We start from the raw sequence: 16,183 nt of genomic DNA, 5'->3' as shown, positions 1-16,183 counted from the left end.
TCAAGTATGCATTCTTGAATTTCATCGAGGGCAATATGTCCCTTAGGTTTAAATTTGAATGTATTCGGGGGAAATATTTTCAGAGTGTTTTCATTTCCAAAGGTAAATACTTCCACCCCATTGGGAAGCAATCCACGCTTCATTCCTGCAAGATTGATGAACGGGAGAATATGTCAGGTAAACAATTATCTTTTCCCTTAATATGCTCAAAAACAACTTTATATCCATTTCCAGTTATGATATCTTCAAATAAAACCCATCTTCTAGTAGAACTTTTCTTACTATTGATTTGATTATAGTATCTACATATTGCTTCACAATCAGTGCGTATTGTAAATTCTTTAAATCCTAAGTATAGCCTAAACGCGTTTATTGCATGGACTACCGCGAGGATTTCTCTATCAATATTATTTACTGTTTTTAATTTATAACTTCCTGAGGCATATCTACATATCTTTTCTTCTGCCTTTGGAGAGTACTTATTAGGTTTTTGCTTTAATATAGCACCCCAACCTACTTTAGATGCATCGGTTTCGATTATAAAGTAATAATCTTCTAATGGCGATTCTAAAGGTTTCAAATTTTTGACCTTTTCTTTTATGGCCTTGACTAACTTTATATCTTCAGAATTAAAATACCTTTGCCCATTCTTTCTTAATTTAGCATATAAAGGTCCAACTAGTTTTGCTAGATTATCTATATAACTTTTTGCATAGTTTACAATCCCTAGGAATTGTTGTAGAACCTTTTTATCATTCATAGAATCAGGAAATTGTAAAATTTTCTTTGCAATATGCTCTTGCAGATGTATTTTTCATTCTCCTATTTCTTGCCCAAGAAAATTGATTTTCTCTTTACAAATCTCCATTTTATTTTTAGATAATATTAGTCCATTTTGTTCTACCTTCCTAAAAAAGACTTCAAGGTGAGCAATATGCTCCTTGTATGATTTTGAGAAAACCAATAAATCATCTACATATACTAATATAAATGCTTGATTCTCATTAAATATATTTTGCATCTTCCTTTGAAATAATGCAGGCGCATTTTTTAATCCTAAGGGCATTACCAGCCATTCATAATGACCTTGAGGGCATGTAAATGCTGTCCAAGGAATAGATTCCTCAGCCATTTTTACTTGCCAAAACCCGGCCTTTAAATCAAACTTAGAAAAATATTTGCTTCCTTGTATTCTATTAATCCATTCTTGCTTATTGGGTATATTGAATGCATCGTCTATTGTATTATCATTAAGTCTCTTGTAATTAATAACCATTCTAGATTTTCCCCTGACTTCCTCAGCGTGATTCCTAACTATAAAGGCAGCTGACCTATGAGGGCTTCTGCTTTCCCTGATGGCTTTTAATTTCAATAACTCTTCAATATGCATTTTGAATTCTTCTATATCCTTGGGAGTAGCTTCTATTGGTCCTGACTTGATTATGTAATCAGGGTTGATAATATTTATCTTACAGACTATGGAGTTCTTATCCCAATGTTTCATTGGTATTTCTCCAATGATTTGTATGTCTTCTAATTTTTGCACTATTTTGTCTATATCTTTTCTTGGTTTTTATATCTCTATACCAATTTGGTGAGAATTATTGTAAACCTATACATTCGGTACATGTATTTTTTCTATGGTATTCTTCTATGGCATTACTAAGCTCTTGTTCTTTGCAGATTTCAAGAGAGTCTTCGTCGGCACTATAATCTTCATCTATATTAGATATTTCTGCATTTTGTATGGATTTTCTCTGTCTTATAATCTCATATATGTATGGAATGTTATCTTGATATGGGATGAATGTAACTCCTTCTTCATGTATAATAGTGGTTTGTAAGGATTGTTGTAAAAATCTTAAACCCAGTATCATGTCATCCTTTATTACTGACAAATCTCTAATTGTAATTTCATCTATAATATATTTTGTTCCATTTATATAAGATTCAATATTATAGGCCAATTGATTGTGAATCTTTTGTATTCCTGACATGTCTGTAGAGACTTCAGCTTTATCATTGTCTATAGTTTTAACTATTTCAGGGCATCTCGCAAAATACTTGTCATGAATGATGTTCTTTGTGCACCCTGTGTCTAATAGTGCTAATATTTTATAGGAAATATTTGGTTTTAATACTATTTTGACTGGGATTCTTATTCCCAGAACCTCCTTAAATGGTAACCGTACTATATATTTGTTTCCAAAACTAGTAATGGCGTCCTTTAGTTGGATAAGCCTATCTCCTTTCCTTTCTTTTACGGTCACCATTTGATCCTTTAATTCAGTATTTTTTACCATATTATCCTCTTGATATTGATTAGTACTATTATTTTCTAAATTATATTTTACCTCTTCTAGATCTGCTTCTAGTTTATTTATTCTATTCTCTAAATTTCTAACTCTACTAAATAGGATTCGTTCTTCTGGTTCACAAACTATTTCTTGTCTCCAGGCTTGATTTCTAGCCTTCAAACAAGAGGCACAAGCTTGTCTTAAGCATAAACTACATGTAAACCTATTTTCTTGGCTTGGATAGTATATACAAAACACACATTTTATATTATAATCTCCTTTACCTCTAATCCAATCGTGTTCACAATCTACTTGATTCATCATTTCAATTTTTAAACCGGCTAAATCATCTATTAGGTCTATTTCATCTTCACTTGATTCTTCTTCTAAAGTATTATTTTCTACTTCATCTGTTTCTATCATAGAGTATATCGACTCATCATCTTTTATTTCTTCATCGCATACTAGGATATTTTCATTAACACTATCTATAATTAATACTCTTTCTTGCTCTTCATATTTACTAGAGTACCTTTTCTGATCTTTATTAGGACAAGTTTTACTTAGGTGATCTGGTGAATTACATATAAAACACCTACATGTTTTATCATAAGTTTTTCTATGATCATATCTTCTTACATTTCTTTTATGTAGATAAGGAGCTCTATTATCAGATCTTCTTAGAAAATATCTTTTCCTTGTCCTAAAGTTCCTATTATCTATCCTCTGGGGTTTGTAATATTTTTTATTTTTATGCCTATTTTCTCCGTATGTTAATGGTATTTGAACAATATTATTGCAAAAATTCTAGTCTGTTTTTTTCATAGATCTTTGAGCTTGTATATCCATACATACCTTTCTTAGCTGCTTAAAAACAAAATTAATGGCCTGAGATATATTTGAAACCGAACCCTCTGTTTGTTTCTTATATTCCTCGAATATTATAGATCCTAAAGGGTCAGGCAATTTGTTAAAGTATCTTTCTACTACTCCTTTATTAAAGCCTTGTTTAGCGGTGGTAGCATTATATAAATAATGCTGAGAGAATTCTTTTATACCTTTCCAACTTGTTAACGTTAATTTTTCTATTTCTCGCAACCTCTCATTCTGCAATGTGGTATTTCCTAAATCTGGATCTTCTACTATGACTATAAGTGATATAATATTAGCGAAGTTATGGGGATTACTTCCAGCTGCTTTTAATTCTTCATATTGACTAGGAAATGTTTCTACCCATTGTTCCCATAAAACTTGTACAGATTCTCCTAAAAAGGTTTCAAGATAGGTTATCATATCTTCCACCTTATTGCCTATGCTATGCTGATTTTGTATATATTTTTGAACTATTAAACCTTTCCATATGCTAATTATATTAGGCCAGTCTATTGGGTCATGGGCTGCTAGATTTAATATTGCACCCTCGTTCTTATAATTTTGAAATTGTACTGGTTTTTCAAAATCTCTTCTTTTAGTACCCATATATCTATATTGTTTAGGGATGTATGTTGGTTGGAAATCATCTTTTTCTGGAGGCCATGTTCCGGCTGCTCTTCTTGGTCTTTCTCTCTCTCCTTCTGTTTTTACTGAAGTATCACCGTATGTCCTTCTTCTTTTGTTATTCATTTCTACTTCCATAGCTGCCATTGCATTTTCTAAATTGTGTATTCCTACATCATCTAGAGAGTTTATAAAGTCACTATTATCTTCAGATCCATCAAAAACATCATCTTCTTTAAGCGTATCTTTTATCAATTCTTCTTCTTCTTCATAACTTTCAGTTAGTATTTTATTATTTATGTCCCACTGCTCCTCTTCACCTACATCTTTATTTTTATGTCTCTGGTCTGTATTATTGGCTTTACTACTACCAACCTTATTTTCTTTTATCGTTATGTTCTTATTTAGTCTGATTGAACTTCCAATGACAGGTTTTTTCTCATTTCTTAATCTTTTTAGTCTTGCAATCTCTCTAATGAAAAACAATTCCTTTACTCTTATCTTAGGCCAATCTTTTGTCATAGAATTATTATATTCCCATTCTATATGTTTCAATTTTCCTTCGTAATGAGTTATTTCATCATTTAAATCTGCCTTTTCCATGTATTCAGTTACGCCACTATTTTTATTTTCATTAAACTCTGATTCAGAAGCAAAAGATTCAGTATCATCTATGGTTGCAGATTTATAATTTGTGAATCTAATGCTGCTGGTTCCTTCGCAGTTTTGGTAACTTATGTAGTTATTAGGTTGCTTTAATTCCTTTTTTTCAATTAGCTCGCTTATTTTCCACTCTTCTCCAGCTCTTTCTTCAGAACTGATTTTAAGAGGACTCATGAATTTTATACCTTTTGATTGCATGCTTTCAATCACATCGTCTACATTTACTCTATATATAGAGCTGCTTTTATTAGTTAGTCTTCCTATAAACTCTATACTTACTAATAGATTTGTACCTTTAAATTCTTCATAGCCTTTAGTTTGGAACCCAAGACTCATCTTATCGATAAATTCCTTCACAGGCATCATTAAGTCTGGAGCTATATAGGTTATTAATCTGTTTTCATTCATATCTCCTTCCATAAAACCCAATGAAGCTTTATCTACTGATCCCCATCTTTTGTGTAATAATGTTATTAGCATCTTTGCTCCTAATTTCTTTCTTGTCATTTCTTTAACTCCTATGATATACATACCTTGATGGATATATTTGTACCCACAATATTTGAGTTCATTTTTAATATTCTTACTCACAATTCTTAATTCTACTGGATGTGTTAACACACTTAACTCTACTTCTCTAGATATTCTATATAATCCACCACTCCCTTCAAACAAACCCATGTGGTATACCTGTTGTGGTTTTATTTTTCTCAATGTATCTTTTTGATACCTTTCTAGATCTCTTTCTAAGTCTATAACTTCTTTTAAACTATCGATATCATCAGCCTTGCTGCATGACATCCTATGCATCATTGTTAGCGGATTTGTTTCTTGTCTTATTAATTGGAGGTTTCTGTCTCTTCTAATGAGGCTTTTAGATAAGTCCATTTTTCTGAATTAATATTCCTTGGTGATGCAATTATTTCAGATGATGCTAACACAATATTTTTGTTACTTTGATCACTATTTAGCTTATCTAAAATCTAAATTAATAACTGCAGGATTGTATTGTTTTGTCTTATTATTATTTTTGAGTCTTCCTTTGGAGAATCGTGGTCCGAAAAGCCAATTGACGGCGTTATATATTTTTCTACTTCTTTTAATGCTTGGCTATATTCAGTCATACAAATTACGAGAGGATCAAAGATTTTACTTCTTGTACTAGTCTTTTAATTTCAGTTATATCTTGTCTTGTTTCAGTGCTCGGTAAAGAGTCTTTATTTTTATTTAGACAGTGCCCTATGCTTTTTCCAATGGATAACACTTCTTCTTTAATGTAATCGTTATTCTTACAAACTATACTTTGTTTTGTTTTGGCTTCTTCTAGCTTATGCAGAACTATATCAATTTTATTATTCAAACTATAGTACTTTTCTGCAAGTTTTTGGTATTCTTTAAGTATATTATCAAATTTTTTGTCTAGATTATCTTGCCTTTTCCCCCAAGATATAAAGAAATTATATATTAAATCAACAACTGTATTTAGCTGACTATGAGTAGAATGCCAAATATGCTCTTCAGAGGGATTTACTCTGCACCTTATATCAATATTTTCTTTAGTATGTATAACTTTACCTGCGCTAACTTCTAAGTCTAGATACTTTAATCTTTCAATGGTTACAACCTCGCTCTGATACCACAAATATGCAATTGATATAGATATTAGATACGTTAATATTCAAATTATTTCGGCTAATATTAGGTTATATGGTAAATTAAATATTAAATATTTTAATATTATGATTATCTTTTTGCAGGATCTTTTAAGGCTGGTGAGGCCAACGGAACTACCGACGGTTTTCGCAGTGATGTATTAATCCTACTCAGTACTCACCGTATTTATTACTATATTGCTTCAGGAGTAGCTAAGTTTATTTTCCTAAGCGTCTTGAGTCATGTTTATATGGGTGATTTCTTATCGTCTTCCCAGGCAGTTCCACCCGAAGGGAACACTTCTCTACGGTTACAAGGTTCTCATTTCAACGCCATACACACGGCTTTAACAGAGAACTACACGCAGAGGTTTCTCCTATAGGATCCCTAGCATAAGCACCCACCCTTATAAACATGCTAAAAAGACCGAGGGAAAAAACTAAACTACTTCATTTCACAATATAGCTTACATACGGTTTTCCCTTTCGGGAACCCCCGAAGGGTTCACACAAAGATAAAGAAATTACCTTACTACCTTCCCAGTCTTATGTTACAAATGCCTTGATTACACAGGCTTTATTACAGTGGGAAGTAGTACTACTACTACTAGAGAGCAGATAGTTTTCTGGCTAACTGCCCTGAACTACTTGCTGCTCTGAAGGCTTGTGTTGTGCTCGATGGTTGTGTCTCCTCCAATGCTGCAAAGAGCCTCCTTATATAGGCACCATGGCTGGCTCAAATAGTGCTCCCATGCATTATTTACCTCACATTTCTCCATGTCCATGATGCACCTCCTTTATAGGTCTTTATAGGTCCTAGGCTTCTTTTATAGCCTTTGGATGCATGCATGCATGGTGATAAGGGGTCTTTTGGCTGCCACTTCTCTTTGTTTGCATACGAACGTGGCTTCCTTCATCTTGGGAGTAGTCTTGTGTTTTAATGATAGTGTCTACGACACACTGCAGCCTTATTGTCTGCTTCCTTGGCTATTTTTCGTCTGCACACCATAAATCATAGGATCTCATGCATTTGTGATCTTGTATGCTGATGATGGGTCTTATATGCCTAATACATGCTAACGATGGCTCTTAAGATTTAATATTTTTCATTATTTTTAATTTTTTTTTTCAGTTTTCAATCAAATTATATTCTATCAACTATTCGGGTATAGGTGTATATGTCCTCCCCCCGAATAATTGATAGTAATATATATATATATATATATATATATATATATATATATATATATATATATATATATATAAAGCGTCATGGTTAATTTGATAGTTTTAATAGCCAAACAGAGATATTTTTGGGCCCCAGCTTGGGGTTTTACTTTTGGCCATTACGAAGCCCGATCCAAAACCCGGTTGGTGGGATATTGCATTCCAACATGGCAGTCGGGTAGAAATTCCACTTCTTCTTTTTCCATAAAGAAATTTTCATGTATTTGAAGAAACAAAAAAAAATGCGGGATACAGTAGTAGTCTCCGGGCTCAGAAAATTTCTTTTTGGCTATTAAAATATCAATCCATATTTTGGTAATGACACTTTTTACATATGTTTAAAATAATAAATTTTTTAATTCATTCTAGTATTTTTTTTGGGCTTTCGGGTCGGCCTTCGGGCTAAAAGGTAAAGCCCGATGCTGAACAGGGAGCTAGGCTTCCGACTAGGCCACCCATGACTAGGTATGATGGACAATCCATGCTAGGTCATGCGGATAGCCAAATACACCCAAAAAGAAGAGATCTCGAGTGTTATTAACAATGGGTTATTGAACTAGAAGAAGCAAGTTCAAAGTTGACAGATGTCTATAAACTATAGAGGCAAAGCCTAAAGTGAAGGACCAGAAGATCGAGGGTGGTAAAACGTCTTCCCCAAAATTAAGCAGACGGTTCTCAGAACATTTTTTGTTTTTGATCTGAATATGCCATCTCCTACCGAGGAACGCTGCCACTAATACTAGTAACCTCACATTGCTAAAAATAAACTTTGCAGCCGCTCGAACTAGAAGGAATTTCCTACATGCAAGCACGCCATTGGATTCTCATACACGCCACTGAACACACTCCTGATTACTATAAAGCCAGCAACCACTCCTGCTTGCCATACTTAAACTCCTCTCATTTTTCACGAGTCAACTCTCTCTCTCTCTCCCTAGATCCCTCCTTGCCTCTCTCCATGGATTTATCGATCTGACATGTGAGTAACAGTGATCAAGCGAGCAGCGAACAAATAATTTCCGGTCGGCTGTAATTCGTATGTGTGAGAGTGCATGTGTTTTGTTAGTCTTAGGTTGGCTTGTGCTGAGCGTGGGAATGGCATTGCCGATGGTTGGCTGCAGAGTGTTGGGGCTTCCCATTGGGTTTTGATTCCTGCTGACCGATAAGGAGCTGACGGTGAACGGACTTCGTCGCAAGAAGGCATTGCCCTTCTCGCTCCCCTCCGGCATCATCCTCGTCGCCGACCTTGCTTGCATCCACCCAATAGACCTCCCAGCAGGTATGATTCAAGATGATCCAATTTCGTCACACTCGCAATGCTGACGAATTATTAGTCATAGATTGATGGCATCATGTATGTGTGCATGTAGGCGACAAGGCACAAGGAGATAAGTTCTTCTTCAGCTGTCTAGTGCCGAGGTGCGGGCGCGGGTGATACCCGATTTCGCCAAAAGACAACATGTGGCATGACACCTGCTGATTGGCCATCCTTCAATTTTTACATAGACAGTGTAGCACCACCACTAGAGCTAGCATTGATTGATGCGTCGTAGATCTTGCCTCGGAAAAACTACAAATACCTGTTGCCGAATAAACTACAAATACCTGTTGCCGCGCGCTTCCTATACGAAGGCGATTGGCATTTGTTCAGGTTTTGGGATCGAGGAGCAATGACTCGCAACCGTCGGCCTATAAAAACGCTGAGAAAGAAGCCTCCGGAAGGACGGTTACTGCCATACAGAACGCCAGCGCATCGCACTTGAAGGATCGGAACTGCCAGGGCATCAAACACGCGAGACACCTGCCGTGCACTCGGAGGAACCGAACTGCCAACGCTTCAAACACGCGCGATACTAGTCGTGCTAAATAAACGGAAGCCTACTGCGCCTCGTTGGCACAATGCGATGGCGAAGAAATAGGCCGGCTGTAACCTTTGTATGTTATGGTGGCAATGCAAGAATACGATGGGTGCGAATTTGGGTTCCTATTTGTATGTATTGGTCTTTCTTACAGTTTTCTTGAACAAAAATATTTCCAACATGAAATATTGACCAGGTTTGAGAAAAAGGCCGAAATTAGACTGACGCGGTAATATCGTCATTTGCATCTTTGCATGAATTTTACTACCTTCGATGGTTTCAAAAATCCCATTGAATCGATCGTTTAAAAAGATGGGAAGCCACGAGCGTTGAATGTACTTGGACCGGGTAATCCCCTAAAGTTACAAGTCGTGAATCACAAAATTCTTCACCAGAACGTCAGAGAAGGACTACAAAACCACAAAGGTTAGATCAACAACAAAAATAATAATATAACGACACACTGAAAAACTTCATCAAATATGTATAAACGGATCTGATCCACATAAGTAAAACTATCTGGCCGATGGCACCTTTATTCTCGGCGTTATCATATCATTCACCATAGTGTTGTCGATGATGAACACATGACTCATATATTTCTAAACACTTTGAATACGTCAAGTAGGACCCGAGATTCCTCTCACCTCGCAACGCCAAGACGATGACATGAGGCGAGGGAAGCCGGCAAATATTGATGACGACGGAGCGCTCTAACCCAGAACCCTAGTTTCTTCTCTCAAAGACACTTTATATGCATGGTCTTTTTTTCCCATACTACTGTTGCGTCTCTTCTCCATTTTTTTTTTAATTCTCCATTTGATCTACACGCTGCAATGGCCCTACTACGGTGGGCCGTTCTGGAGTCAGGCTTCGTGATGGGCCAGCAGTCATCCAGCCTCGTGGCCCTGTGATCCTTTTCCTTGTCCCGCAAGTCCACTCCGTGCTTCCGAAAGCCCGCACGCCACCTTCAAATACAACCCCCAGCCTTGGCGCCCGAACGTAACCGTCTCAATTCTCATCCAACCGGCAACAGCCTGTCTTCTTCTTCCTCTCTCTCGCCAGAGCTCCAGAGGAACCCATTCCCAAATCCCCACGCCTCTCTCTCTCTCTCTCTCTCAGCCGCGCATCTCCCTCCCCTCTCTACTCTCCCCGCCAGAAGCAACCGGCGACCGATGGCCAACAGGCACCGCATCCAGGCCCCGCTCCCTGACGGGCAGCACGTGCGGCTGCGCAGCCGCCATCTAGACTCGTACCTCCACGCCTCCACCGACGGGGTGGGAGCCTGCCTCCACCGGAACCCGGCGTCGATGAACGCCGCGTGGGTCGTGCACAGGCCCCCCGGCGAGCACGTGCTCGTGCTCCTGCAGAGCGCCGCCTACGGCCGCTACCTCGCCGCCACAGACTCGCCGGCGCCGCGGGGCCAGCACGGCTTCCGCACCGTGCAGGTCAAGTACTACGACTACCAGGCGGACCACGCCATCTTGTGGGAGCTCATCACCCACGACAACTACGTGCAGCTCCGCAACGCCGGCGGCGGCGGCCAGGGCACGCGCCACCTCCGCGCCAACGGGAGGTACTTCCACTTCAACGCCGGCCGCACGCGGTACCTCCCCAGATACACGGGAGTCACCGTCGAAGACCGCGGCACGACGGCTCACTGGAATTGGGCCGTCGAGACCATCCCGCCCTGCCAGGCGTATCCTGGCATTCCAGGCCCGATCAATGTGAGTTCTCCATGCCCGCTTCCTCGAATCGCTCTTGCCGAAACCTATCGATTGAGTGAATTGGGTTCTCGCGTGTCGTTAATTTGCATCGGAATTTAACCGCAGAGACTGCGGATCGTGTTAATTTCAATCGTCTGGGAGCAATTTTTGGTTCTGTTCCGCTTCTTAACTTAACGCGCATCCGCATGTGTTTCGCTTTGGTGACCATCTCTTGATCGCATTTTTCTTCTTCTTTGCAACTCAACTGCAGGAACCCGTCCCAGGAAACTTCGCCGCCATCTTTCTCGGGCTCCAGCGGCCGCCGTGGAGGCTAATCCGGTTCGTGCAGGCAGCCGAGGACGGGAGCTACGTCCAACAGGCGAACGGCTGGAACGCGTTCGATTTCACCGGGAACTCCATCTTCCGCCTGAGGAAAGAGGTGGCCGAAATTCTGCAAGCCGTCGACAACAACATCGTCATGTGCGTCCGAGCGGGCCGCTTCGGGCGGCTCGCGCCGATGCTCGTCGACATGCCTCACGATGGCGACGGCGACACCGTCTACATCGTCGTCTTCACCATTGGGACGCCAGGTGAAACGCTCTTCATGACCCTACTTATCTCCTTTTGCAGATGTTGGTGTATTATCCTACTGCTGCACGGAAACTATATTTCGGGTCTTATTACAGTGGAGCTTTGATCTGATTGTGCTTGAGAAACAGTTTACTTGAGCTGTTCCAGTCTGAGAACACTTTACTGAAACTGTTGTATCCTGAATCTTTTACTAATATGCTTCTGTTAGGAGTTGGGACTTGTCTGAAACTGTTGTAAACAAGTTGAAGTACAGATGCTAAAAGATAATCTGGAGCTAGTTAATTGGGGATTAAAAATCATTTCGTAAGTAAAAGTACAGATGATTCACGGTCAGCCTTGATAAGGAAATTATTGGTTTCATACTACGGTTATTGATTCAGAATATTCAATTCTTCTGTCTGATGTTATTTGCCTCTAGTAGAAATTTTGGATCCTAAAAATACTCATATCAGTTCAGTGCTAATTTCAGCGTTACAGAGAAGATGTTGATATCTGCTAGTCATAAATTTGTTGTGGCGAGAAATGCACATATGTTGGTAGATACTATTTCTGTATGGGAATGTTCTCTTGGGTTTTGTTTATTGGAGTTCTAATTTATTTGGGCTTGAAAAAACAATGATATGCTCTGTTAGGACTTGGGACAGATTTCTGAAAACTGTTCTAGATAAGTAAAAGTAGTTGAATGGAAACTGTTCTGAACTTCTGCGACTTTTTTACCTTATGGATTTATCAGTCTGTGTACCAAAGTTATAAGCCGGTCTGAAGCTAGTTTGTTTACTGGTAAAATAATCATTTCATAGTCGCATGTTCACACTCAGGGTTGATATAGAAATTGTTGGTTTGGTACTAGTGCCCATGGTTCAGATAATTCTAATTTTATTTTTGGCGACTGACTTGATTCAGAGAATTCAGTTCTTCCATTTGGTACTATTAGCCTCTAGTAGAGATTTTGGGACCTAAAGCAAAATCAGTTATATCTTCTCATTTCAGCCTTACAGAGAAGCTATTGTTTCTATTTAATTTAGTATTTCGTAAATGCATTGAATAATCTCTGAACTAAATTCAGGTTGAATCCTTAGAACCCAAATCAGTTCGGTCATCTAATTTAAGCTTTACAGAGCAGACATTGGTATCTATTTGATTATACTATTGTAAATGTTTTGAGTGGAAGAAATCTCAGATTGTATCCTATAATAGTACACAAAAGCTAGTTTCTGCACATTATAATGTTTTCAGGTTTTGTGCATGAATTGTCTTGTGAATCCTGCAAAACTTTGAGATTAAGATTATTCATCTTCTACAACAGTTGAAGTATCTGTGAAACGATGTCTAACTATCTCGTTTTTGCTGCTAATTTAGGCGAAGCTGCGCTGCGCTACCCGGATATCAACGGGTAGTCGATGAGATCAGAGCAGAACTCCTGACAGCCGCCTCACAGTTCACCTCTTCAGAAGTGTCGCCGCCTCTGACACGACAACATGAGAATTCAGAACTTTGGTGTAGATATATAGGTTCAGAAAAACTCAACAGCTCTTGTGTTTCTGCTAGCTAAACTTGATCTTGCTCTCCTGACATGAGGAACCTGTTTGTTTCGGCTTCGCGGTTCTAAAATTCAGAACTGTTGAATTCGTTAAGTAGATTGGCTGAACAATTATGCTGTGACAATGGTTGTGATCGTTACTCTTATTCTGGAAACTACGTTCTTTCTAGCTGCACTTCTTTTATATGAAGCTTCTGATGTCAGATGTTGTGGTGCTTGATTCGATGTTTCAGTTTTGAATCGAACAACAGAACAGAAATTTAAATTCTGGCTGGAACAATTTTCAACAAGGCACAGATAGAAAATTTTATTCTGGCTAGAACAGAATAGAAATTTGAATTGTTATGCATTCGGACCGCGGGCGTGGTGACTTGCTACACGAGAGTGTTATTCGAACTAGGTGTCGAGATGCACATAGCAGATCATTCGGAATCTGAATTGTGTTGCCTGGAAGTACCTTTTCTGAATCTCAAATCTCAATTGTGTTGCCTAGAAACTGTAGTCAGGAGATGTCATATTCCTGGGATAACAGCGTTCATTATTCAGCACAAAAACAGTCAACGGGTTATGTTTTACTGAACCCGCGCGGAAGCATTTCGTCGTACGTGTTGGTTTTTCAGCATCATCGGCCAACACGATAAACAGCAAGTTTTTATCGTTTACAGAACTCATTTCAACTCCACGATTCGTAGTACGCACAAAGGTTACAGAGCCCAGTAAGAATGAACTGATCGAGAGGCCGAATTGGACAAGTACGACGGCAAGAGCTGCCAGTAACAGATGTACAGTTTCAGCAGAACAGCTTCTGCACCTTCTTCTTGGACGCCATCTTGGAGTTCATGGACTCGCAGTTCCCCATCGTCGCGATCGGACGTTGGCAGCAAGCTACTACTCCAGTCTCAACAAGATCGGCAACCAGGGTGGTGCGCCGTGCGTAAATGACCCCGCGCTGGAGTCGGACTCTGAAATGGGTCCCACGAGTGACGTGTCATTGGCCAGGTAGGCGACAGATAGTCCCCAGCGAGGTGGCCGGCTGACAGCCTGGCCGGCCGTGGGCGCACACCGCCGACGACGGACGTGCTGCCCGTGTCACGCTGTCTTGAAACCACGCAAATTCTGGATCGAGGGAAAATGATCTGCGATTAGTGCAAGAAGGTTGCTCGATCATTAACCGTTGCTGCCAGCCTGCCACAGATCTAAATCTTTGATTCGGGCGGGTAAAAACACGCAAATTCTTGATTCAGAACCTGAATTAGAACAGTAGATGTTTTGACAAGTTCCCGTGATTAAGCTCCGTCGCGTGCGCCGATCGAGCCGGACCCCTTCCTGCCTCGCGCCTGGTAGCCAGCGAGCCCACTGATTGACCAGCCTGGTGAGCCGTTGGGCATTTGGGCTTGTTGCCGTGAGTGGCGCCATGGATAGAGGCAGACAAGGATTGAAGGATAGGACATCCCTAATCACTAATTTGATCTCTAACCTTGCTTTTTTTTTAATGTCTTTTCTCCTGCATCCGCGTGCTATCTTTTTCGACCCATTTATTTTTCTTTTCTAATTCTTGGTACCCGTGATGTTACTTTTGCATGAAACTACGTGTCAAATATCTCTCCTCCGTATATGACTAGTAGTAGTACATGCTTAGTAACAATTGTGTTAGATGGCCTCGAGAAAGTGGTGTGGCTCGCAGAAGAAAGTGATACTCCATTCGGCCAGAATTACTTTGTACTAAAACTGGACAAGTAATTCTGGCCGAAGGTAGTACTAGTTAGTATCGTGTTGATGGTATGCATATTTCGAGGCAAGTAGGGAAATGGGGTCAACTCGGTTCCATTAAAAAGTACCGAGGGGAGGGGGGGTTGTTGGCAGGTGGCCGTGGTTATGTGAAAAGGTTTGACTGGGTCTGTCCTAGGCGGACGAGCGGACCGCGCGGCGCTCTGTTCTTCGGTCCGTGGAGACGCAGACCCGACCTAGATTTGCGGCCGGAATGCGTCTCCACGGATCGAAATCCGGAGGCTGGCGGAAATGGATCCGTCCGAAGGAACGTGTCCGCCTGGCTGGAAATTTCTTCATATTTACTGGGCCTCCGGATATATCTATGTTTACTCTACTTTTTTTGAGTAAATTACAAAAAAAACCACCACATTACGGGTTAAGATTTCACATTGGTACCAGTTTGCGTTTTGATTGCAAAAAACCACCGGATTAGTCTAACCTCTCTGTCGCTAGCGAATAAACATGTTTCTGACCGTCGTAGCCCACATGTCAAGCCAGCGTGTCGTCCAACTCGTCGTCCAAATCTCTCTCTGAGGCGAATAGTGACTCTCACTGTCTTCTTCTTCCTCGTCCACTCTCTCTCTCTCAGCGAGGCCCCAAGCTCCAAGTGGCCGCTCGCGCGGCTCGCTATGCCCCGCACGCGGCTGCTCGACCTGCACTGCTCGCCGCCGCCGCGCGCCGCTCGCCCCCGCTCCGGCGGCCGTGATGCTCTCCCCCCCCCCCCCCCCCCCGCGCGCCCCCTCGCGCCGCCAGCTCGCCTTGGCCGCCGCCGCCGCTCGCCCCTACTCCGGCCGCCACGCTGCTCGCCCCGTGTCCTGGTGGTGTCACGGCAGATGCCATAGGATGGCTTAACTTGGGGCCGATGGACGAAGGAGGAACCGGAGAAGGGAGGACGTGAAGGGAAACACGCACAAACACACAAGCACACACAGATTTACCAAGGTTCGGAGCCCTCTTGCCGAGGTAAGACTCCTACTCCTGCTTTGTTGTATTAGCCGAGATAAGCAAGCTCTACAATGGCGCTCCTTCAGCTGTATTCTTGAGGAAGAAGAAGAAAAAGAAGAAGAAGAAGAAGAAGAAGAAGAAGAAGAAGAAGAAGAAGAAGAGGAAAACCCTACATGCCTAAGTGCTCCTCTCCTCTTTCCACAGAGGGGTAGTGCTCTATTTATAAGCCGCCCATGTCTCACTGACATGCGGGCCGAGTACTAACGTCACCTTCCTTGGGCCCCACCGGGCACGCGGCTTGGTTCCCTCCGGATGGCACCGCAGGGGACAAGACAACTTTACTTTCCCTGACATCCTGCAACAAGTACCGCTGACCTCTGCCGACTCCCGTCAGAGATTCTCTTTCGGTGCTTCTTTTGTGCAGTCGCCTGGCACC

At 40.8% G+C, this 16,183-nt stretch overlaps 1 protein-coding gene across 1 annotated transcript; it reads left to right on the top strand.

Moving 5' to 3' along the window:
• The first annotated feature begins 10,370 nt into the window (after positions 1 to 10,370).
• On the top strand, positions 10,371 to 13,038 carry LOC112270539. The gene is made up of 3 exons (XM_024458182.1): positions 10,371 to 10,922; positions 11,173 to 11,491; positions 12,852 to 13,038. Exons 1-3 carry the CDS (start codon positions 10,371 to 10,373, stop codon positions 12,887 to 12,889), a joined length of 909 nt encoding a protein of 302 aa, XP_024313950.1. The 3' UTR covers positions 12,890 to 13,038.
• The last annotated feature ends 3,145 nt before the right edge of the window (positions 13,039 to 16,183 follow it).

Source organism: Brachypodium distachyon, chromosome 1 (genome assembly GCF_000005505.3).
Source record: "Brachypodium distachyon strain Bd21 chromosome 1, Brachypodium_distachyon_v3.0, whole genome shotgun sequence".
Lineage (NCBI taxonomy): Eukaryota > Viridiplantae > Streptophyta > Magnoliopsida > Poales > Poaceae > Brachypodium > Brachypodium distachyon.
Note: the sequence above shows the minus strand (reverse complement) of the source record. Positions and strands in the feature narration are given on the sequence as shown.

What these genes read in the sequence shown, in the direction of transcription:
- LOC112270539 (XM_024458182.1), top strand. Translation starts at nt 10,371, where the DNA reads ATGGCCAACAGGCACCGCATCCAGGCCCCGCTCCCTGACGGGCAGCAC. An exon ending in GCATTCCAGGCCCGATCAAT is followed by an intron (nt 10,923 to 11,172) that starts GTGAGTTCTCCA and finishes ACTCAACTGCAG; the next exon opens with GAACCCGTCCCAGGAAACTT. An exon ending in CTTCACCATTGGGACGCCAG is followed by an intron (nt 11,492 to 12,851) that starts GTGAAACGCTCT and finishes CTGCTAATTTAG; the next exon opens with GCGAAGCTGCGCTGCGCTAC.